Source organism: Pygocentrus nattereri, chromosome 21, assembly GCF_015220715.1.
Source record: "Pygocentrus nattereri isolate fPygNat1 chromosome 21, fPygNat1.pri, whole genome shotgun sequence".
NCBI classification, from domain to species: domain Eukaryota; kingdom Metazoa; phylum Chordata; class Actinopteri; order Characiformes; family Serrasalmidae; genus Pygocentrus; species Pygocentrus nattereri.
In genome coordinates, this window is record NC_051231.1 from 19395508 (window position 1) to 19421208 (window position 25701).

The 25701-nt window shown below is 39.4% G+C and overlaps 1 protein-coding gene across 5 annotated transcripts in view; it reads right to left on the bottom strand.

Moving 5' to 3' along the window:
• The window catches only part of ndrg3a (ndrg family member 3a), a 93211-nt gene that overhangs the window by 20170 nt on the left and 47340 nt on the right, over positions 1-25701 (bottom strand). Inside the window, exons 1-11 of one of the 5 annotated variants that reach the window (XM_017685278.2) lie at positions 11768-12037; positions 10972-11093; positions 4393-4498; positions 4171-4291; positions 3960-4022; positions 3423-3483; positions 2340-2426; positions 2041-2097; positions 1850-1953; positions 383-448; positions 252-303 (exon numbers count right to left, since the gene is read on the bottom strand). In XM_017685278.2, the coding sequence (XP_017540767.1) occupies positions 252-303; positions 383-448; positions 1850-1953; positions 2041-2097; positions 2340-2426; positions 3423-3483; positions 3960-4022; positions 4171-4291; positions 4393-4498; positions 10972-10980 (726 nt within the window). In that variant the 5' untranslated portion in view covers positions 10981-11093; positions 11768-12037. Of the gene's footprint in view, positions 1-251; positions 304-382; positions 449-1849; positions 1954-2040; positions 2098-2339; positions 2427-3422; positions 3484-3959; positions 4023-4170; positions 4292-4392; positions 4499-10967; positions 11094-11767; positions 12038-25701 lie in introns of those variants that run through there. The other 4 variants (XM_017685280.2, XM_017685277.2, XM_017685276.2 and 1 more) reach the window with 4 other exon arrangements.

Here is a 25701-nt window from a genome sequence, read left to right on the forward strand (position 1 = left end):
TCTTCTTCTTTCGGCTGCTCCCTTTAGGGGTCGCCACAGCAGATCATCTGCCTCCATCTTGCCCTATCCACTGCCTCCTCTACTTTTACACCATCACACATCTCCATGTCTACCTTCACTACATCCATAAACCTTCTCTGAGGTCTACCTCTTCTCCTTCTACCCGGCAGCTCCATCTCCAACATTCTTTGACCAATAGTCATCTGCACCAGAATATGTTTTAAAAATCATGGTTTTCAGTAAATACTCACCACAGCCTCTACTGCAGGAGAAGTGTCTCCTACCACCAGCAGAGCAGGACATCTATGCCAAAAGAGTCAAAACGTGTGATTAAAACAATAAGCTTCTATGAACTAAATAATAAATTAAAGTTTCAACATACCGTAATGTGTTAATTGTGTCTTCATTAAGACCAACAACAGGCCTCTCAATTCCCAGATCCCGGCGCCTAGGAACCAAAATCAACAAAAGGCACCTTCATTGACTAGTACCAGGCAATATACAGGGTGAGTCAGAAGTCACAGGACACGGTTTTATTTTAATTTATTTTTTATGCTGTCAAAAGCCTCCACGATGGGGTGCTGAAGGTCATGTTTGTTGTGGATTTTTTAGACACAATTTGTTTGAGATGACCCCAGAGATAATAGTCGATAATAACATAAAAATAAAATAAAATGGTATCCTGTGACTTTTGACCCTGTATAACTTATACTTGCATAAGTAGGGCTGGGGGGTAAAATTAGAATCTTAGATGCATCGTGCTGTAGATGTGGATGATTCTGAATCGATTCACAAATGTGAAAAATCAATTTTCTAAATTTTAATTCATAACAATGTTGACGAAACGCAAAGGGCGGAACTTGTACATGCAGAAGTGCAGCACCCAGACTGTCTGTGACATGTAAATAACAAAAACACAACTGGATGAGCGAGAAACATTACTGGCTCCCTCTGCATTAAAAGCCAGGTTAGATCAGCAGTCGACAAGCCAAATATTAAAAAGAGCCATTTTGTCCTTTCAACAAAAGTCAAACCACCTTTGGAGCTGCAACATTTTATGTCCAGTATGTCTCAGTATGTGCTAATGTTCTAGTATAAGGCAAAAAAATATACACAAAAATGCAGACTTACTTTTCTCTGATTTAGCTTTAGCTATAGTCGCTTTCCTCTGATATCTGCCAGAAAACTTTTCCTCAACAGCAGAACAGTTTCTTGTAAAATATCTCTCAATGTTAAACTGTTTTATGAGGTTAAGTCACTTCTTATTCTACAGCTTCTTGTCGAATTTTTTAATTCCACGTTAAATTCTGCCTGAGGCAACAAAATATAAATGTGGCACCATTTAAGGTGGAACCAGAAAATTCTGAAGAGAAGCAACTTCATATTCGCAACTTTTTAGTGTTTGACAGTCTCTCATTACAGGTATAACATTCCTAAATTTCCTTCGGGATCAATAAAGAATCTATCTATCTATCTATCTATCTATCTATCTATCTATCTACAGGTATAACGTTCCAGGACACCAACTGTGCTGTTTATACATGCATCTCCAAACGTTCGGCCAGTTCCCTTGCTACATCACTTCCTTTTGTTTTATTAATAAAAGATATTGGAAGTAAATTCTTTATGGATCATTACAAATACTTGCAAAAACCAAGTCCTTACAGAGTGAGAAAAAAAGAAATCCTGTGAAGAAAAAAAATTATAATCATTTTATAATCGCATCGCAGCACTCTGAATCGCAATTAAATCGAATCATGCCTAGAGATTCCCACCCCTAATGAGTAACCAGTAATTGTATTTAAGTAGATTTCAATAAAGTGGTTTATTTGTGTTCAGAAGGCCTTACGCATTGTAGGAGGCACAGAAGAGGGACAAATTATCCTGACAGATGTCCTGAGCAATGTGTAGTCGGTAGGTCTGGATCAGCTCCTTGTTCTCTGTGAGCTCCTCCTGGCGCATCACAAGGTCAATGCAATTATTAGTGATCAGGGAATTTTAAAAATGGCACTTCAAGCACAGAGAAATGAAAATACTTACAGTGCTGAAGTGATGAGCCATAACAATGTCCACCAGGGTGCTTGTCCATCCAGAGAGCTAAAAAAGAATGGATCATTCATGAGTGGGTGACTCCCATATGCTAGATTAAAAGTACATGATGGTGAAACTAATAAGTAAGTATTGAAAATAAATCAAGGGCTAATGGAGGGTAAAATCTGTTGAAATTGGGATGCAGGCTATGAGGCCATGATCTACTATAGAAAAAGTTATTGTGATGTATGTACCATGATGATGTTAACATATATCATCATTTTGCCCACCCTAACATTGCTACCCACCTTAGAAGCAGCCCAGTCAATCCAGCCCTCAGCACATGGGTTAACATTAATTAGAACCAAGCCCTCCACCAGGGATGGATGGTTGAGCTGCAAAAGGCAGAGCCCAGTATAGTTTTAATGAGGTAAACAGAGTAAAGGTGATTAAAAACTGTATACATGTGAAGAAATGGGCAGATGGTTATCATTAAAGGCAGAGTTTATAGAGCAGAGCTCACAACATCTCTTCTCTGACCGTACTGCTAGTGTTCCTGAGAAGCTACAGTAATATATCAGCACAGTGGTTCTGCTGTACCTAGGCAGAGATGAATAGAGGGAATAGAGAGGGAGTAACTGAAAGCAAAAGATGTGGCAGGAAGAGAGCGAGAAAGAAGAGGGAGGCAGACAGAGAAAAGGGGCAAGAAAAAGAAAGTGAGAGGGGAAAAAGAAAGAAATTGTGTTTTGTGTGTGTGTGTGTGTGTGTGTGTGTGTGTGTGTGTGTGTGTGTGTGTGTGTGTGTGTGTGAGAGTGCGTGCACAGAACAATGATGCTCTTAGACACTCAACAGGGGAACAGCAGCTTTAGACAATTTCCATACTGATTTGGCTCTACACTCTCAGAAAAAAAGGTATGAAAGATATGAAACTGTCACTGGGACAGTACCCCTCCTGGTGGGACCCTCAAGGATACATCTTAGTACCTTTAGCACTTCTTGTGTTTAAATATGTACTTTTTACTTGGGAAAAACTTATGGTTCAAAATTGGACCTTAGAACCACTGATGTACCTTGATGAACGAAAAATGTACAGAACCTTTATTTCTAACAGTGTAAGGTGACACATGTGGCTTTGTTACTATAACCTCATATCTACTTTAATTTTATTTATAATTTTATTTATTTAAATTTAATTAAGGTTGTTCTAAGAAAAATAAATTCTAAATGCATTATTCCAGTTTAATCTGGACTGCATCAGCATGCTGATGTAACTGATGTTGGAAGAACATTTGAAAGATTGTTGGTAACACAAAGAGGGCAAACAGAGCTGAGAAGAACAAGACAGGCAGAAAATCAAATGATGTTTTTGTGGATGATGTCAGAGGACTCACTGCGAAGCGGGTTAAGATGTATGCTCCTGCTCCTACGCCAATACCAATCACGCTGTACACCCTACAAAACAGTTGCAGAACCACACACACGTACACACATATCCACACACTTGGTAACTTATAAGGATGCATGTCATATATTCAAACCTATTCAACTAGTACCATATCAATCCATGAATGTCCAAAATAGAACCCTGTGCAGAGCCCCTTCCTGAGTGGTGCAGCGACTGGTGGTGATTAGGAATGGGATGATACGAATTTTCTTTCAAGACATTAGTGATCAAAATTATCATCATTTTCAGTAGTATCATGAAACTACCAGACATATTCAAAAGGCACTGATACATAGTGAAATCACCAAAGGTATTATACTTCTAAACCTTTTTACTGAATCTGAATCATTATTTTGTAAGAGTCTTATATACATAGTTACATTGGATTTACTACTACAACTTGGGTTTATATAACTTGGGTAAAATTGGGATTACTACTACAACTGAACTAATGGACTGATGGACAAAGTACATCATTACTCACTTCAGCTGAGTCAGCACTGAAGGAAGCATCTCCGCAAGCTCCTCCATACCAGGATACTGGTACCTGTGGAAATATGAGAACCATGTTTTTTGAGGAGCATGCATACACAAAATAAACATGAGCAACAAATCAATAACAAAAAGCAATTTTATGTACTTAAGTAAGTACTGGAGCAGCTTTGAGATGATTTGTCAACATGTAGGTGACTCACCCAGCAGGGAAGGGGGGTGCTGCCTCTTGCTGGCCAGGGGCATCGATGTGCACTACCGCAAAGTGCTGTGTGATCTCTTGCATGTCCTCAAAGTTAAATAATGTGTTGAAGCATGATTTATCTGAGCAAAATAAGCAGAATATGGCCAGTCTTGTTATCCTTATTTGTTTTCTCTTAAGTGCTTAATTGTGGATTCAGTGCAAATGTGACACTCCTACATACGGTTGAGTCCAATGTCGTGGTAGGTCAGTATCACAGGGCAGTTTCCTTTGGGAGTGCCCCTCATGGTCACATGCAAGACACCATGTGGAGTCTCAAGGTCATGCTCCTGAAACCAAACAGAGTAGAGGACACAATTAAGGAACATTTTATATTTCACCCTTAATGCTAAATACCAAATCACTTCTGTCTGTATTTCTAATTATGGGATTTGTCCATTTTAAATCTACTATATGTTCAAAACAGTTGACATTGCACTGTGGTACTGCTGGTTCTTGGAAACAGTCAGTGTTTAATAAGGGATATCTGCCCAAGACACTGAGCCTGATGACTGCAGGATCAATCCAAAGATGAGACTCCACATGAGCTAAAAGCAACTTTGTCCTTTGTGTCCTACACTAGTTTAAAAGATTAGAATCATTATCATATATTAATAATATTCAATAATAACTTACACCACAGTTAACATGTTTTTCCTTGTCTGTAGAACATATCAGGTGTGATGACACTACTGTACTATGCATATACATAGTAAATGTAAACAAAAACAACTGTAATCTATATTTTTTGAAAGCTATGTGGGTTATGCTTTGGATTGCAGAGTAAATTATTTGAATGTAGAAGTATTCTACATTTTTAACAGATTAACAAGGAAATACAAAACTGCAAAATAGTGATTTTACACACCCTTTTAAATTACATTATTGTAATTTATGTGTAACAATAAACATTTAAAGGGGAATTCCACATTTTTCTAAACTTGGCATAATTCTGTCATTGCGATGTAAACAGTCATTTGGTGGTTTCATATAAAATGGCTCATTGTAGAGAAAGTTACAGACTGGAAACGATGTGCCTATTATTATTCTTATTTTTTATTTATTTTTTTATTATTATTATTTTTGTTTTTAAATTTGTTCTGAAATGTACAACTGTAGTATGTACTAATGTATGCAATGTTTGTATGTTTATAAAATAATATACAACAATACATATTAAAACAAATAATACCATTTTGCATCCTGCATAAAACAAAAATAATTTTAAAAAATTCTTTACTAGAATTTCTGATATAAAGTTACATTTTAAAATCTCCTTAAAATATTTAAAAGATTTATTTAAAAATAATTAGGTAACATTAAAAAATACATATTATGCATCCTACATCTTGAGACATCTTGGGATGTTATTATAGCCGAGACATCTTAAGATACGTGTCTACAGACACGTCTTAAAGACTTCTTCATTTTTTAAGACATGCCTCAAGATGTCCTAAAACATCTTCATAATGTGTCTTTAGACTTGAATATGAAATAAGAAATAAAAATAGAATGCAATAATATGCATGTAAATCATATTTTTAAAGAAAAATACTACAAAGACAACATGTCAAATGTTGTAACTGAGAACTTTTATTATTTTTTGAAAATATAAATGCCCATGTCAAATTTGATGCTAACAATACATTCCAAACAATTTGGGACGGGGGCATATTTACCACTGTGCTTTGTCACCTCTTCTTTTAACAACACTTCATAAGCATTTGAGAACTGAGGGGACCAATTGCTGTAGTTTTGAAAGTGAAATGTTTTCACTTGCTTGATATAAGATTTCAGATGCTCAACAGTTCAGGGTCTCATTTTTCAATTCATAATACCCAAAATGTTCTCAGTGAGTGACAGGCCAGTTTAGCACCTAGACTCTTTTAAAACAGAGCCATGCTTTCGTAATACATACCTTGCTGAAATAAGCAAGGCCTTCCCTGAAAAAGACGTCATCTGGATGGCAGCATATGTTACTAAAACATATGTATTGTTCAGCATTAATGGTGCCTTCACAGATGTACCAGTCACTAGTGCCCTCCTATACCATCATGCATACTGGCTTTTGAACTGTGCACTGATAACAAGCTGAATGGTCTTCAGTGGCCTGAAGGACACAGCATCCATGATTTTCCAAAAAGAATTTTAAATTTGATTCGTCAGACAACAGGATACTTCCACTTCACTTCAGCCCATTTTAAATGAGCTTGAGCTCAGAGAAGGCAGTGGCGCTCTTCTGTCCTTTTTATATATGGTTTCTTCTTTGTGTTTTAGAGTTTTACCTTGCATTTGTGGATGCAGTGACAAATTGTTTACACAAACAGTGGTTTTCAGAAGTGTTTTTGAGCCCATGCAGTGATTTCCACTATAGAATCATGTCTTGTTTCTAATGCAGTGCCAATGCAGGGCCCAATAATCACTGCCGGCAAATGCAGGTTTTTACCTTGCCCCTTGCATACAGAGATTCCTAAAAGACTTTTAATGACATTATGTACTGTAGATGATGAATAGCAAAAATTCTTTGGTATTTTACATTGAAAAACGCTATTCTTGAAATGTTGCACTATTTGATCGTGCAATCTTGATCGTGGTGAACCCCTCCTCATCTTTATTTCTAAAAAGACTCAGCCTCCCTGGGATGCTCTTTTTACACTCAATCACGTTAACAACCTGTTGCCAAATAACCACCAGGTGTTTTTTTAGCATTACACAACTTCACCAGCCTTTTTTGCCCCGTCCCAACTTTTCTGGAACGTGTTGTTGGCATCAAATTCAAAACAGGCATATACTTTTCAAAAAAACAATAAAATTTCTCAGTTTCAAAATGTTATATATTGCCTTTGTACCTTTAAATGATTTGTATATTATTGCATTTTGTTTTTATTTACATTTTTCAGTGTCCCAACTTTTTGGGAAATAGGGTAATTTATAAACCTTTTTTTAAAGCAGATGTGTCTGGTCTTGATGTTTAGTGAGGTGCACGTTTCAAAGAAAACACAGTAATGATCTGACAAAGTCACATCCTTAACACTGGCTGATATATTGAGACCCTGTGAGATATCCCCATCCACAGTGTAACAATGACAGATGCTTAGAGAGTCCAAAGTAGTGTAATAACAAACTTATCAAAATGAAACTCACTGAAAATAAAAGCTAACATATCTGTAAATTTATCAACGAAATTACTTTGGAGTTCTGTAGACAATTACAAGTAATATCTTTTGTGCCCCTTTCAGAACAACAAAAACACACTCAAAGGATGTGAAATCACCCAATGATAATTGCTTGCATTTGAAAGAATCCTTAAAAAGAGCAGCTACAACATCCACTTTTCCTGACAGCATGTGAGGCATTTATAAATTAAGGTTTGGTGGGGCCGACTCGAATAATATGGTTTCTGCATCACATTCAGGTCACCATGTTTCTGTTAACATAAAATCTGAAACATAAAATCAAGCTCATGAGCTGTAATAAAATCATTAATCAAAATGAACTTGTTTGTGAGAGATCTAATATTAAGAACAGCTAACATAATAACGTGCACTTTGTGACTCATATTTTACATACTGCAGATTGGAAAATTTCACATTATCTGACATTTACTCCCTGTTCTTTCTGTTTCTGATAAGTGCTGACATGGGAGAGATTTCTGGAACACAGGGTCCAAGCTTGTTTTGAAAATATGTACTGCTGACATCATCACTGTAGCAGCACAGACTTGAAATTATTTATTTATTTATTTTTGCTGGATTACTTTCAGCAGAGGACAATGAGGAAGAGAGCAAAGCTGCCTTTCTGTTGGTTAAGGAGCTTGTCTCTTTCTTTAAGGTTGTGCAGGTGTTGAGGAAGCTCCACTCCCATCTTAACTTCACTGCTCCCTTAAATCCAACAACTCCTTGAATTCACTGCTACCTTAAATCCACTGCCAGCTAAAATTTTATGATACAGTAATTCCTCTGCTCCCTTAAAACCACTTCCACTTGAAATTCTTTGCTACCTTAATTTTTTTTACTACCTTAAACTCATTGCTACCTTTAATCCATTTCTTCTTTAAATCCACTACTACCTTTAATTCAGTGCTCCTTTGAAGCCAATTACCCTAAATCCACTGTTCCCTTACAGTCAATGCCTGCTTAAGTTTACTTCCACCTTAAATATCCTGCTTTCTTAAATCCATTACTACCTTAAATCTACTGTCAATTTAAATCTTAGCATACCCTCAATTAGAAAATCTTACTTAAATTTAATGCTCCCTTAAATCCAACACCTCCTTAAATCCATTGCCAACTTAAATCCATTGCCACCTTAAATCTGCTGATACCTCAAATCCACTGCGACCTCATATTTACTGATACCTTAAATTAATTTGTATTATAAATCTACTGCTACCTTAAATCCACTACTCCTTTAAATTCAAGCTTGCTTTAAATCCAGAACCTTTTTGCTGTTATTTCTTCTTATTACTATTTATTATTATATTAAGACACGCAGTTAGGCTGATTGGACATGCTAAATTGCCCCTGGGTGTGAGTATGTGGGTGACTGTCTGTGTCTGTCTGTCTGGCCTGCGATGGACTGTAGACCTGTCCAGGGTGTATCCTGCCTTCCGCCCGATGACCGCTGGGATAGGCTCCAGCACCCCCCTGCAACCCTGAGGGAGAAGTGGCTTAGACAATGGATGGATGGATATTATTTATTAGAGTTTAAGTGTGTGTCCTATGTGTGAGCGTGTGTACTATGTATGAGTATCTGTGTGAGAAATGTGCAATGTGACATCACTGTCAGTGGCACACTGTCCCGAACACCTTAAATTTAATGCCACATTTAATTTACATTTATATCTTAATTACCTTAAAATTGGGACATTAAATCCACTGATCCCTTAAATCCAACATGGAGGCATAGAGCATAGAGAAGCTAATTGAAAGTGGGTCAGATTTTGTCAATATGTTATGATTCTTGATCTGGGACATTCAACAAAGGTGTTCACTGAGTTTTGTTCAGACTTAATACCAGAAAAGGAGTCCAATTTATGTCACATCATGTAATTACAAGGTGTTTCAGGTCAGTAAACTAAATCATATGGCACTGATTGTTTATCTGCAGACTTTATTATACCATATTATTAATGACTGATTATTGTTGAGTGTTAAAGGGCCCCCTGAAGGCCAAGCTGAAAATTGTATACCTCAAAGTCTCAGTTCATACAAAATTTCATAATTTGGAGATAATCAATGGCTGATGAGTTATGGCAATTAAAGATAGCAAAGCCATGACCAGTGATTTAATTAACCCAGACTAGTATGAAAACTGTGGTTCACTCGTTAGATATTGAGTATGTAGAGACACCATTTAAGTTTCAAGACGGTTAATGGCTTGTCAAAGCTGACTGGTGACTATAAATTTCAACATATACTATACTGCCAAAAGTATTTATCTGTAAAAAAAAATGTAAACATTTATCTATACTGTAAAAAGTATGATCTGCCTTCACACACATATGAACTTAAGTGACATCCCATTCTTAATCCATAGGATTTAATTTGATGTCAGCCCACCCTTTGCAGCTATAACAGCTTCAACTCTTCTGGGAAGGCTTTCCACAAGGTTTAGGAGTGTGTTCATGGGAATTTTGAACCATTCTTCCAGAAGCACATTTGTGAGGTCAGACACTGATGTTGGACTAGAAGGCCTGGTTTGCAGTCTCTGCTCCAATTCATTCCAAAGGTGTTCTATCAGGATGAGGTCAGGACTCTGTGCAGGCCCTTCAAGTTCTTCCACACCAAACTCATTCATCCATGTCTTTATGGACCTTGCTTTGCGCACTGGTGCACAGTCATGTTGGAACAGGAAGGGGCTTAAAAAAAAAGGGTGTTTTTTTTTTAACCATGCCAAGGGTGCTAATACACCTCTGTACAAAGATAGACCCTGGCTTTTGAACTGTATGCAGGTAACAAGCTGGATGGTCTACTATCTGAAAGGCAGGCTCCTCAGACCTCAAAGCATTTTTTCCACAGTGCATCATTCCATTTCAATTTGTTGGCAAAATCCTGGGCTTCATTCATCAAGCATTCTTAAGGAATTACTCTTAAAATTCACTCATGAAGATTTTAACATTCACCAATGTTTTCCTATCTGGGATTTCATTTTTAGGTAAGAACAATATTGACAAAAACTTAAGAGCACAGAGAGAACAGTTCTGCAATTTCAGAGCACATCATGAATATGATGTCGAGAAAAAGTCTAAGAAAGATTCAAAACGTCTTCTTAAAGACACACAATTGTTTGCACTTTTGTGCTCTTGAGCATGCATAGATTCTTTTCTTCCCTAGAGACAAATCCCAAATAAGAAAACTTGAATGTGAATGTCAGAATCGTTGTGAAAACTGCACTATAAATTCTTTTTAACCATTATTATTATATTGTTAGATTATTCACTAATGCATTTTAAATGGAAAAATGGCAATCCTCATACCACCCTTGCTCACCAGGGAATAGGTGTTTCCTACATGCTTCTTTTATAACCAAACATAATTGCATCACTTTTTTGAGATGTTTGCTTTTAAATACATACCAAAAATGCTTTTTGTTTTTATTTGCATTTCACATAGTGCCACACCTTTTTCGGAACTGAGGACTGCAGTAATAATAATTATTAAAAAAAATATCATAGTAATAATAATAATAATAATAATAATAATGTACACACACACACAGCTTCTGAGAAGGAGCCAGTGTGAATGAATTAATACATACATACACACTCCATGTTGATGTTTTGAAGGAGGCTACTAGTGACACATCATATTCTCCTTGCCTCTCCACTGTGTCTGAGCTTCAAGATCAGCATAGTCATACCGCACCCACTGCATCCACCTAACTCTAGCACAGGAACCATTACTCAGCACAAAACCAACACAAACTTAAACACACACTTAAATGCATGTATACACTAAACACATACACACAAAAAAAAAAATGTTACTTATACCACGCCCTGTCAAGGTTCAGTGAAAATTAAGCCTTTTAAGGACATCAGTGACATCAAAATGGGTCATGTGGACCAGTTAACGATCTATTGCATTGCAAGAGAAACAGAATGGGTGCCAGTATATTACCTAAAGCATTTGAACAACACTTTTGCAGAATATACAGAGCTATCTTGGACCATCAGTCACCATTAAAGCACCAAAGGTACCAAATGAAAAAATTGAGAGCTAAAAACATTCAAACACATATACCCACTCACACTGCCTATGCATGACATTTATTAACCTTGTTTATGCTCCCTCCTCCTTCTTAGATCTTCTCAACCTTATAGAACCAACTGACATGTAAGCATGTAAGATACGTTAAAGGAATAGTCTGAGACTTTTCAATCTAATTTTCACTTGCCATATATGTAGCATTTGCTCGATTAGCAGAGACAATGAATGCATTTAGAATGTCAGAAAGATCAGAAAACAGGTTAATTCAAAACTCACTCACACTGCACTGTCAGCTGTTAGTTAAACACTGATCAAATCTTATAGATACAGACACAAACACTCACTCACCACTGCATCTCCAGTGCATGTACTCTGTTCCACATCAAGAATGGTTGACATCTTGCCACAAGAGAAAATCAGCAAGTAAGGGATACAAGAGTCAAGGTGAATGGACAAGACAAAAGGAATAGCGATGGCCAAATGTACAGAGGCAGACTGTCTTGGTTGTGTTAAAGGATGAGATGAGCAAGATGCAGAGAAAGGAGCAGAAGAAAGACAGAATGAGAGAGCGGGTGAATGCAGGTTGTGCTTGTGAAGCAGAGTGTGTTCATGCATACAAGAGCCCTGAGCAGCTCTGATTGGAGAAGAACTGGTCAGCTGGGTAGAGGGGGTGTCAGGGGCACAGAAGGAAGGAGAGGGAAGGGGGGGGCGGGGTGCAACACAGAGAGACAGAGATAGATCAAAAATAAGATAGATCAATAAATAAGACTAGATCTTTTTTCTCCTTTATGTTTTACCCTACCCTGTCTTCAAATTTTTATCATCCACAAAACTACAATGTCATTTACCATCTTAAAATTTAAGCTTTTAATGCACACAAGTAACAAATACATGTCACACTGTGGTACAATGCATCAGTGTTAGCTTCATGTCTCTGACCCATTGAAAAACATTAACTATCGCACTGTTGCATTGAGCACCAGCATTGCCGAAAGCTTATTGATTTTTTCTCCTCCTCTTACCAACGACAGTAAACATTGGTGAAAAACTAAGCACCTATAGATAGCACAGTATTTAAGCAACTGCTATAATTTACATCACTCAGGGGTAGTATTTGTGAAATAATCATTTGAAAATCAGCAATAATGTTTTGATGTATTTGTAAGACTTGCACTTTGTGTTTTTCTTTGATTAAACACCCACATTGGCCCACAGGGGGTGCCGTTGCACTATAATCCCGCATTTTGCTTTAGCTCTAATAATAAATAAAGTCTGTTGTACATAAAACTCAGCATATCCCACATATTGCTCAACAATTTTTGAGTTGAATTAACTTACTGCTATTTAATCTGTTGGCAACTTTGAAACCTCACACTGTTGGTTTTGTTTCTTTCTCATTAAAGTTGCTGAACAAATGTGTAAAACTGAGTGACACCAAGTAACCTGTGAATTACAAATTACATGTTTGTTTTGTTATTGCAATCTTGTTAGATAAAACATATATTTCTTAATTTCTTTCTTTATTGGCTCCATCTATTTGCATATTGAGTGTTTCTTTCCCTTTGTTTTACTCACTGTCAGTGTGTTTTCATTCCAACAGGCTGCCTTTCCTCAGCACTGGGGCACAGTCATGCTGGAACTGAAGAGGCCTTCCCCAAACTGCTCCCACAAAGTTCAAAATATCTTGGTATGCTGAGCATTAAGATCTCCCTTCACTGGAAAAAGAGGCCTAGGCAACCCCACAGCATTATCCCTTCTGCACCAAACTTAGGTAACATTCTCCTGGCATTCGCCAAACCCAGACTTGTCCATCGGACTGTCAGAAAGAGAAGCAATTTATCACTCTACAGAATATGTTTCCACTGCTCTAGAGTCAAGTGGTGACGTGCTTTAAACCACTATCTCTGATGCCTGCCATTGTGCTTGGTGGTGTGAGGCTTACATGCATCTGCGCGGGCATGGAAACCCATGGCATTAAACCAGGAGAAAGTCTTTGTGGTGATGGTAATTCCAGAAGACGTTTGGAACTCTGCAGAGAAAGGTACTCCTGATAATCATGGGGAAAATGAGCTGTAAAAATATTCTTATTTATCTCTTTGATCTTTCATTCAAGATATTAGAAAAATTTTACCATTTATTGAATGTATAATGTCTAAAAGAAAAAAAAAAGTTTTTTACATTTATCTATGCTCCAATTTTTGGCTCCCCTAGAAATTCTTATGAGTGAAATCTAAATGAAGTATATTCTCATATTTCAAGTTCACAGTGATTAGGAACACTTACATGGTCAGCCATGACATCCTGTTTCACCAGTGAACATAAATGATGCAACACAGGCCACATTCCCTCAGTCATCTATTATTACGAGAAAGGCCAGTGAACACAGAAATGGTGTGTGACAGAGGGTTGTTGAACTGCACAAATTAGAAAATTATTTCAATAAAATAGCTAAACAGTTGAAAATTCCTATTTCTACTATCAGGGCAATAATTATGAACTGTAATAATTACAAAACAACTGGAAATTTAACAATCTGCCAGGAAGAGGACTTTTGTGGGGTCATTATAGCCACACAGTAAGGAGAAAGGTTTAAATGAACAAAGATTCTCCAAGGATCATAGCACGGGAAAGCCTTTGCTGTCAAGGACGAAAAAAATCAAGCACCTACAGTTTGTACTGGAACTTTCAGTGGGGCAGTGTTCTGTGGTCAAATGAGACCAAAATAAAGGTTTTTGGCATCAAAGAACAGAGGGGAGTTGGTTGGGTGAGTTGTGGACACAACAGTAGCTTTGCAGAAAAGTACCTTATGCTCAGTGTGAAGTATGGTGATGGTTCTGTGATTTTGTGGGGCTGTTATTCCTCCAAATGCCCTGGAGTATTTATTCACATTGATATATAGGCAAAGGCACCATCAAGTACAAGCAGATATCAAATCAAAACCTGATTGCCTCAGCCAGGATGCTTAAACTGAGCCATAGTTTGGATCTTCCAGAAGGACAATGAGCCTAAACACACCTAAAATTTAAAAAGGTTTTACACAAAAACAGTTCACTAACCACAGAATTAAAGACTTGCCATGGTCACCCCATGCCCTCCAGTGACCTAAACTCCATAACAAAAATGCAGAAAAAGATGACAGTGCCCAGTGTGTACCTTCGTATTCTGAGGGACACACTGGGTACTGTCATCTTTTTCTGACCTAAAGAGGCTCTGTTTGGAGGAATGGTCTTGCCACGTGTTCTCCAGTCTCATTAAGCATTATATTATAGGAGAAGACTCAGAGCTAAGCCAATTTCCTGGGAAGAAAGATTGTGAGATCGGCCACAGGCTGAGACAGACAGCAGCAGTAATGTGGTCACTGTACTAGACTGCAGTGATGAAGAGGAAGCTGAGCCATAAGGTAAACTTCCCACCCTCACCTATGGTATGAGCTGTGGGTAATGACCAATTTTCTTTTTCAGAATAACTGGGCAAGTTATCTATTCCATCAGGGATGAGTTGAGGGTGATGGTGTGCCATTTCCACTGCACTAGTTCCTGCACTCAATTCATTGTGAGACTACAAAATGGGTGAAACTTCTTTCATGAACCGAATGTGCAGACTTGGCATGATGGATGGAAGCATTAAGTTGCTCAGTATGTGTATGTGCTGGACTTGCACTGTATCGTTCGATAACTGAAATGTTTCTTCAACTGATGTCCTAGACACTTCTTTGACTTCACTAAGGAATGTATTTAGACAACCAGCACTGCTCGCAACAGTCAGGTTTAGACTTGGTCATTATAAGAGTGAGTGGACTAATTCCAAACTGACTTTATGTCCTGTTAACCAATGGCTAAACTTGTAGCAGATTGACTATCTCAGTGCTAGAAATTCCAGTCTATGAGCTACATAATATTTCTGGGATCAGGTAAGGGACTTGCTTGCAAATGCTAATGGTCTAGCTTTGGTCTCGCCTTCTGAACCTGTGATAGGACTGCTCATCCAAGAAGTGTCAGCATGGAGCAGGAAAGGGCGGCTGAAATCTGGATTGGCCAACACAACAGAGTTGACAAGGACTGCTTTAAGCATATCAACGGCCTGGTCAAGTTCACCAGTCCAGTCACAGGGGCCCTTTCATCTAACTAAAGCATTTCTGGGTAATTTGCAACCTTCTGATTTGCTTTTATGACCACCCAACAATGAAAAGCGAGGACTAATTAAGAGCACATGCAAGAGCAGAGTAATTAAGAATAAAATGTTGATAATTTCTAAGAAAGACCTATCTATTGTGCTGCATAGGGAGTTGTCTCCAAGCGCACTTGGTAAGGTAAAGGTCTTTAACAGTTCTCCTTTCAGCCAGCAGAAGTCTGTGCACAAATGAAGCTCCCATATGAGTACAAAGGGCAAAGCATACTCGCTAGTTGACCTCTGTAAGATTTCTTTCTCTTCCATTTCATTTAGGACCTGTCGCAGTTTATGGTACTGGCTCATTCAGAAAGGCAGTCTGAATGGTGTGTGGTCAGTAAGATGAATTCTGTGGACAAATCCCTCTGGTTTTCCAAAGTCTAGGTAGTGATGTGAGAATATGTCCTCATAGCTCACAATAAGGTCAGCCAGCTCATTTTTATACTCCTCTGATACATCACAAAGACTTTTCAAGAGTCCAAGTGGCTGGGGACAACAGATTCCAGCTTCTCTTTGGCTAAGTCTTTACCTTGCTCTGGAGTAGGTTTAGTCAGGTTACAGGGACGACTCTAAGGGCAGCTAGTCAGTAAAAAATATTCTAATGCGACACAAGGAAAGCTCTGCATTACGTCTCAGCAAAACAGGCTCATCAGAAATGTTCATGACCTTCAGTGGAACCCATGTGTCTGCCCACATTGGGGTCACAAACCTGGCAACTACAATACCTCTTGGAGCCGAACATGATGTAGTGGACTCAGTTATGACTTTACTACCTGGTGAAAGAGAGGCGGTCTTCGGCAGCTTTCCCCATATGAGATGTTTGTAACCACGCTCAAGGTAGGCAGCATATTTGCAATTCACTGTTCCTATTTTATCCAGTACCTTTATCACCCGTCCAGCGGTGTAAGCCAGCCAGCGTGGATAAGAACTGCTATGTTTCAGGATCTGCTCAACAAGGCTATAAAGCTGGCTTTCCAATAATGGTCACATCTCTTTGGTTCTGGCAGAATGTGTTTTATTACACTGGTTCCCAGAATTAACTCATCATGTTGTCCTTATACTACTAAAGTAGGAACAGTGATGCTGCAGCCATATACTTCCATTTCAACCTTTTTTTTTCCCCAAATGATTTTTTATTGATGACTTCCATTTTCACACTTAACAAGAAATATACACATACCATACAAAAATAAATAAATAAAAACAAATTAGAATAAATAGAATAATAATAATAATAATAGTAAAAAAAAAAAATTTATTATATATATATATATATATATATATATATATATATATATATATATATATAAAAACTCTCAACCCCTTCAATTGTTAACTCAGTAAGAGTATTAAAAAAGGTAATGAGGAAAAAGGAAACGTCCTTTAACCACAAGGAGAATGAACGCAGGGACTTCCAGCTCAAAAGAATTCTACGTCTAGCTAATAATAATGCAAAAGCTATAGCCTTACAAACCTCAACCGCATATACAGGGATGACCTCGGGCTCGCTGAAAATTGCCCACAGGGGATCTGGATCCAACTTGCACTTAAAACACCCTAGAAAGAGTGCAAAAAATATTTGACCAGAATTTATCAAGTTTTATGCATGATCAAAGCATGTGCAATAGGCCAGCCGGATCGGATCCACACCTCGGGCAAGCAGCATCAGTGTTCGCGAAGATTTTGGCTAGTCTGGCCTTAGTATAGTAAGCCCTGTGAACCAGCTTTAACTGCATCAAGCCCAGTCTGGCACATGACGAAGAGGAGTTGATCTTGGACAGGGCCTTTGTCCACCATTCATCGCCCAACTCCCTCCCAAACTCTGTCTCCAACTTGTCCCTGAATGTAAGATCCACCTCCGGTTGGAGAGACATAAACAATTATAAACTATATTATATTATATATATTATATTTATATGTGATATAAAACCTTTTGTGTCAGGTTTCAAACTGCACATCTCCTCCCAGGGTTCGTTCATCGGTTCATGAGGAAAAGAAGTGAAAAGTGTTCGGGCACAATGACGGACTTGTAAGTAGCGAAAGAAATTTGTTGGGGGAAGCTTAAATTTATCACTCAGTTTTTCAAAGCTAGAACATTTTTTATTCTCATATAAATCACGGAAGTTATTAATCCCTAGATTCCCCTATTGTAAAAAAGTGGAATCAGTCAAGGAGGGGGGGAACAAATGATTATAACAAATAGGAATCAATGATGATGCATTCTGAGATTTAGCCAACCCTCTAAGCTGTGACCAAATTTTCAAAGTCGACAAAACCACAGAATTAACTCAGTATAGTTCCTGGGACAGTGGAAGAGTAGAAAAGACCATAGCAAACAGGGAGGTAGAACTACATGACAAGGATTCCAGTCTACACCAGTCTATCTCCGGTGAATGTAGCCAAAAGCAAATCTTTTGCACATTGGCGGCCAAATAGTAATAAAAGAATTGGGGAGTGCTAATCCACTGTCAATTTTAGATTTCTGCAAAATAGGTTTCCTAATCCGAGGGACCTTCCCAGACCAAATGAAATTAGTAACAGCCTTATCAATGTCTTTAAAATAGGATTTGGGTAGGAATACAGGGAGGCATTGGAATAAGTATAAAAGTTTAGGTAAAATGCTCATCTTCACACATTGGACTCTACCGGCCAAGGAGAGAGGGAGACTATTCCATCTCTTAAAATCAGCATTCATCTCTGCAATCAAAGGGGGAAAATTAGCACATACAATAGATGATATATAGCGGCCTGAGTTAAATTATGAGCATCCCGACTCACAGGGAAGCACTCGCTCTTCTGGAAATTTAATTTATAACCTGAAAAAGAACCAAATTCTTTTAATATCGATTCTGCTACTGGGATCGTTTCCAGAGGGTCTCGAAGATATAAAAGTAAGTCATATAGGGAAACTTTGCTCTCTATACCTTGTCTCAGAATACCTTTGATACACAAAGATGACCGAAGAGTAATGGACAAGGGCTCCAAAGCTAAGGAGAATAACAACGGGGACAAGGGGCAACCTTGACGAGTCCCACGAAATAAAGGAAAATACAGAGAGCTAACTGAGTTAGTGCTCACGCTTGCCTGAGGGGAGGTATAAAGCAATTTGATCCAAGAGATCAGTATGTCACCAAACCCAAATTTACTTAGAACAAAAAACATGTAATCCCACTCAATGCGATCAAAGGCATTTTCTGCAACTAAGGAAATGATAACTTCCGAGATGAGGGGCGTACTTGGAGTAAAAATTATATTTAATAACTTTCGGATATTAAAAGATAGGTGTCGTCCCTTAATAAAACCTGTTTGTTCATAAGAGGGGCCAATTTATCACACAATTTCTTATAAAATTCAATAGTAAACCTGTCCGGACCAGGCGATTTACCATTTTTCATAGATTTAATGGCATCTGTTATTTCTTGTAGAGAAATTGGGTTGTCGAGTTCCATAATTGTTGCCGGATCTAGGGAAGGAATTTCAAGATTATTTTTGAACGAGTGCATTCGGTCTGTATTTCCAGGGCCGTCCGATGCATATAGTGTAGAATAAAATTTCTCAAAGACTTTATTAATGTCCCTCGGATTAGTGACCAAATTGCCCATATCATCTACTATCTGGGGGATCAACCTGGATGCTGCCTGTCTTCTAAGTTGGTGAGCTAACAAGCGGCTGTTTTTGTCTCCATATTCATAAAGATGTGCCTTGGACCGCAGGATAAGAGCTTCTGCTTCTTTGGTGGAAAGCAAATTATACTCCGACTGGAGATCGAGGCGTTGTTTGTATAGAGCTGTGGAGGGATTTAGAGCAATTTACCTATCTAGAGCCGCTATGGATATAGACATGTCCCCCAGCTGTTTTAGTCTGGTCTTTCTCTCGAATGCCGAATATGAAATAATTTCCCCCCTTAAAACCGCCTTGAGTGATTCCCACAAGATAGCATTAGATATTGAATCGGATTTGTAGGTAGCCAAGAAAAAAGAGATTTTAGTGCAAAATTCTTCAGTTGACAAAAAATATAAAGAAAAAAACTGGCCCATGATCCGAGATTACAATAGGTAAATATTCAATATTTTCAATGGAGTCTAGGAATTGCTCATCAGTAAAAAACTAATCAATGCGAGAGAAAGATTGGTGAGGGTGTGAAAAGAAAGAGAATGATTTGGCTGAAGGGTTCCTAATTCTCCAGGGGTCAATACAACCATTGTCCTCCATAAACTGAGATAAAGAATGGGCCATCTTAGAACAGGGGGTACATTTGGCCCCAGATCGATCCAGCATTGGGTCTATAATACAATTGAGGTCGCCACCAAAGATCAGTTTGTGTGTACTTAGGTCAGGAAGATTAGAGAAAAGCCCAGTCATAAACTCAGCATCATCCCAGTTCAGAGCGTAAACGTTCACCAATAAGACAGGAGTTTGAAAGAGGAGGCCCAAAATAACAATGTATCTACCGTTTTGGTCTGATATAATTTTTGAAGGCTTAAACAGAACCCTCTTATGAAATAAAATGGCAACCCCCCTTGACCGAGAATTATAACTGGAATGAAAAACATGACTGATCCACCCCTTACATAACTTGGTGTGCTCTGCTTTGGACAGATGAGTTTCTGGTAAATAGATAATGTCCGCATTTAATTGTTTAAGGTGAGAGAAAACCTTTATATTTTTAAGAGGGGACTGCAGTCCCTTTACATTCCATGAAAGAAACCTAACCCATTGTCCTAGATTCTGGTTCATCAGAAGATAGTATTATATCGGCAGAGAAGGAAGAGAGGGTAAAGAAAGAGAAGAAAAAAAAAAGAGAAAAAAAACCCACCCCACACAAGAGAAACCCCACAACAAGAAACCAAATCCCAAACACCCACGTACCACCCACTTCCCAAACAACCATCCTGAACGACTTTCCGGTATGGGCCAAATCCCTCTATCTATACCCCTAACGTACACGCACTGCTCCCCACAGCGCTGTGCACAAACCTGTGTAAACATTCCAAAACCTTTAAGCAAACCTTTATGATAAGAAGAAAGTCACGTTTATATACACCTAAGCAATTCAAATACTGCAGTCGCCTGGTATCTTTACTGCCACTCTACACCTAGCTGGCCCTCCATAATAAGGTGATCATATATTTGTAAACAGTGCAGAGTGCACACATTTATAATCAAATTTTGTTACACAGCATGGGCAAAAATGAGCCATCGACAGTTTGTACACTAACATCCGACAAGCCCTCCACAACAAGGAGATAAAATTACAAACATTGTTGCATACAAGTATTTGTATTGTAATCTTATACAAGACCTTGAACCAGGCAGATCAACAGGTATTCTTACCATACCTTAGCACTCAGCAAACCCAAAAGTAGTCCTCATCAATGTTTATTAAAGAAAGCCTGAGCCGCTTCTGGAGCATCAAAGGTTACTGTCCGCCCTTCAAAGTCAACGTGCAAACGTGCTGGGAAAACCAGCCTGAAGCAGATTCCCTTGCTGTACAACGCCTCTTTTATGTCGCGAAATGCGGCGCGTCTGCGAGAGAGATCAGCACTATAGTCCGAGAAGATCCTGATTTTGTGACCACGAAAAGACAGCTCACCCCGACCATTTCTGAGAACGAATTCCTTATCCTGGAAGTTGTGAAACAGAATGATGAACGCTCTGGGCTTGTTATGCGAACCTCCGTTAGCTGTTGGGCGACCTAGCCTGTGAGCTCTGTCTAGAACGGGTCGATACTGGAATTTCTCAGCTCCGAACACCTCAAAGAGGAGATCAGTCATGAAATTCACGGCATTGTCCCCCTCTAGTTTTTTAGGAATCCCTATCACACGAAGATTAGCTCTCCTCAAGCGATTTTCCAGATTGTACAGCTTGTCCTGGAGTTCAGCATTGCGGGCTCGAAGAGATTCGCATTTGTTTTCCAGTGTGACAATTCTATCACTGTGGTCAGATGCGGTGTCCTCTAAGGCTTTAATGCTACCTGCGTGCAGACCAGAGTCTGTTTAATGGAGTCCAGTGATTCCTGAATAGGTTGTAAGGCCTTGCTCAGTGTGTTTGCGTGGTCAGATACAAGCAATTGTTTCAACCTTTTTAACGCTGGCAAAAACCACGTTGGGGGCGAAGTGTTGGTGTCAGCAGCTCGTTCTACCTCTGAAGCAGTGGCCAACCGGGAACTCTCTGGACTCTCCACAGGTGAGAGACGTTTCTCCATAGCCAACTTAGCGTTAGCCTCCTCCGGTGTAGCAGCTTTAGCCGAGAACAATGGCGGGGGGTCGGGTTGCCAAAGTAGTCTTCAAAGTTGCTTTCTCTCTGAGATTACGTGACACTACCATAACTAAACTCCTGTACAGTGTCGAGTAAAAAAAGAAAGGATGCTTAATTTTAGTAAAACTGAACACAACCCGCAGGAGCAGTGTTGACACACATCTACTCTAGCACCGCCATCACCCGGAAGTCCCCATTTCAACTTTAAAGCTAGCGTAACATCAGGAGTGCTTACTTATGGCATCTGCCTCAAGAAGCCAATTAATTCATTTGACATTGATACACAATCTCCACGCCACCATCTAAGCAGGCATTGTTGGCTGCACACATTAACTCAGTAAAAATCAGTTTCATCTGAATGGGAGTTTACATTCTGACTCCACCTACTGTCCACTCTATTAAGTCAGAGACGATAGCTCATCTACTGCTGCAGTTTGTATTGGTCATTCTCTAGTCCTTTATCAGTGGTCACAGGACGCTGTTGGATGGATATTTTTTGTTGTTGGACTATTCTCAGTCCAGCAATGACACTGAGGTGTTTAAAAACTCCAGCAGCACTGCTGTGGGTGATCCACTCGACCAGTGCAACACACACTAACACACCACTGCCACGTCAGTTTTACTTCAGTGCTGAGAATGATCCAGCACCTAAATAGTACCTACTTTGTGAGGGTCCATGGGTGGTCCTGACCACTGAAGAACGGGGTAAAAGGGGGCTAACAAAGTATGCAGAGAAATAGATGGACTACAGTCTGTAATTGTAGAACTACAAACTGCATCTATATCAGTGGCGGATGCTGGTCTTTCAAGGAGGGGAAGCTCAAATTCGGCCTACATCATAAAATGTGTTGGTTTGTTTATACATAAATTCTACCCTCCGTTCCTTTTCAAGAAAATGATCTGTGACCCTGTCGTACCAACAAGGCGTCTTTTCCAGGGACTTGACTAGTGTCCCAGCAATGGCCAGCAGGGCTAGGCTGCTTAAACGGCCCTGGCCCATGGTGTTGCAGGTGTAAGACTTTAAACAGGAGAAGCTCCTCTCTACACCTGCAGATGTAGCTCCAATCGTTGCCACTAATGACAATAGTTTGTACACCTGAGGCATTGCACTGTCCAACTCCATGTCTTTCAGAAACAGCAAGAAATCACATAGCTTTCCCCTGTTGCCCTGCAAGTCCTGGTTTGAATATAGGACTTGAAGTTCAAACCTCAGTCTCCCTGAATCAAAGAACTGGCCAAAACCTTTCAGGGGACACTGAAATGCCTCCTCTGGAAACACTTGTCTCATCTCATCAAATTTCCCTGGATTGACCAATTCCAAGAAGCGCAGACTTTCCAAATTTGCAAAACGCAGAGGTAGCTGCTCTGTGAAATTGTCTAGGATGGCCATGTACAGATTTCTGTAGCGCTTCTTGGGATCCTGTAGTTGTGACAGGCGGCGTTTTCTCATGGGATTAGTTTGTGGGTCTGATGAGAGATCTGCTGCTTTGGCATTCAAGACTTCAAAAACAGACTGAGCATCTCTTCCCCCAGAAACATCAAAAAATCCAACAAAGCGCTCCTGAATTTTACCTGTCCTATCCACATAGCGAACAATGACAGAGAGTTGAGCATGGCAAGCTATATCAGTTGTTTAATCCACCTACCATGCAAAAAATGGAGCAGCCTGGATTTCATCCTTGATCTCATCAGAAACAGTGGCTGAAAGAGCAGAGATCAAGTCATTTTGGATTGCATGGGACATACCAGAAAACACAGCTGTTGACTGGAATTGTGTGGCCAGGACAGAGTCATATTTAGCTAAGATTTCATTAAACTCCCTGTAATTCCCCTTGTTGGATGAATCAACACTCTCATCATGCCCCCTAAATGACAGCTCCTGACGGCCAAGCAAGGAAGTCACATCAATAAGGGGGTTTAAGAAAGCTCTGTTTTGTTTAACTGCTTCATTATGTTTTGCCACTTGAATGCAAGCGCCTTCATTGATTGCATGCTCAACCCTGACTCTGCCCAGGCAATTTAACCTTGCATATGCACTCACATGTTCATTGTTTTTTTCATGCCTTTTGTATGCCCTGTCAAAGTTGGACAGATCCCCAAAACCCACTTTTGACCAGACAACACATCCCTGAGACGGTTTCATCAAGAGGCATGTAACAGTACATTTTATTTGTTACAGCACTTCCAGTCAGCCAGCTCACAGTCATACCAGGACAGCTGAAAAGACCTGTTACTTTTCCACAACTTTTGCACCAAGTTAATCTGAGGAGTTGATCTGCCCTGCTGTTTAACTGTAAAGTTTTTTTTTTCGTAAGGAAGACTATCAAATGGCTTCGCCAAAATCCGGTCCACAACATTCAAACTGTCTGCCATTATGTGCAGCTTGCTAACTAGCTAACTCGCTGGCTGGGACTGGCGCGAGGCTAGTGTGAAGTGTGTCCGCCTGTGAGTGGTTTGTGACGGCGGAGGGGCTCAGCAGCACCCGCTGGACAGAAACTGCGATAGAAGTCAGAAAGAGTGATAGAAGTCAGTCTCCAAACACAAGCAGCTACAAAAAAACACCAGAAATAGAAGCTCGGTTTGTCGCTAGTCGTTTTTCACAAAGAAAATGCCGCTAAGACGATTAGGAAAGTCTCCGGTTCAACTCAGAACATAGTGAAAAAGTAAAAAATTAAAATTAATTGCTCCCACGGATGTTTACACCAATAGATCGCTGATTCGCTCATTTAGCTGTCAATCAAAAGGGGATTCAGTCTCAGACAGATCATCCAATCATCATGCAGAAGCTGAGCGTCCGGGCCAGCCGAGGCCAGCCCACTGCCCCATAGACCCCCAGAGACGCTGAGCGTCCGATGGGCGGGACAAAGCCCAGCATTTATCCAATGGCTCGTCTCGTTTCGCTGCACTCTTTGCTTCGCTATTGAACTCTGTAGACGCTCAGCGTCCACACTGTTTAGAGCACTGTGAAGCTGCGGGAATGAGTGAGAAGAAAGCCGCGTCGTTACCAGTGATAAGAAGCTGATTCTGAACAAAAGTTCAGCGCGTTGTAGCGCATATTTAGTCAATGACATGTACACACAACAGTATATATTTGATCACTTATTTTTTGACATTTTAGGGGAAGCTGAGCTTCCCTTGCAGTCTTAGAGCAATCGCCACTGATCTATATAGTAAGTAGAGCTGATAAAATGGACAATGTAGAAAAAAGGACATAATGTTATGCCTGATCGGTGTATATATAGTACATTAGAGAATATATAAATATCTCTCTAATGGTGCTAAACAAGTTCTGACCACACAACACGATTAGCAACTTCCTCTTTGATCTGCAATGAGTTGATCCTGATGATCCAGTGAAGGGTCATGGCACATACCAGAGAGCTTGCATTGCAGGGACAGACAAATAGAAGATGGCTAACTTAGTGGCTTCCATTTCTGCCTGTATCTTTTATTGATTCTGCATATACACATACGCAATCCGTTTTAAGGTTATGTTTGCTGAAACTGCCCATAGCTCTACAGCATAGCATAAAGTGTTGCTGGGGGTTGACTACAAGCGCACATTTGCTCACAAAAATGAAATAAAGTGAAAACAATATGCCACTTAGCTAGTACATTTAGTTAGATGTTATCGTACAGCGGACAAGCTGTAGCTAGCACAGAGAGTTTTTTTTTTTTTCACCAACCCGAAGATTCACAGAACATTTGTACAACCTATTGTAAGAAAAAAAATACTACAACACACCTGCATACACATATACACAATCCATTTTAAGGTTATGTTTGCTGCAACTGCCCATAGCTCTCATAGATATACATAACAAGATGCCACGTTGGATCCAACCAGGCATGTCATC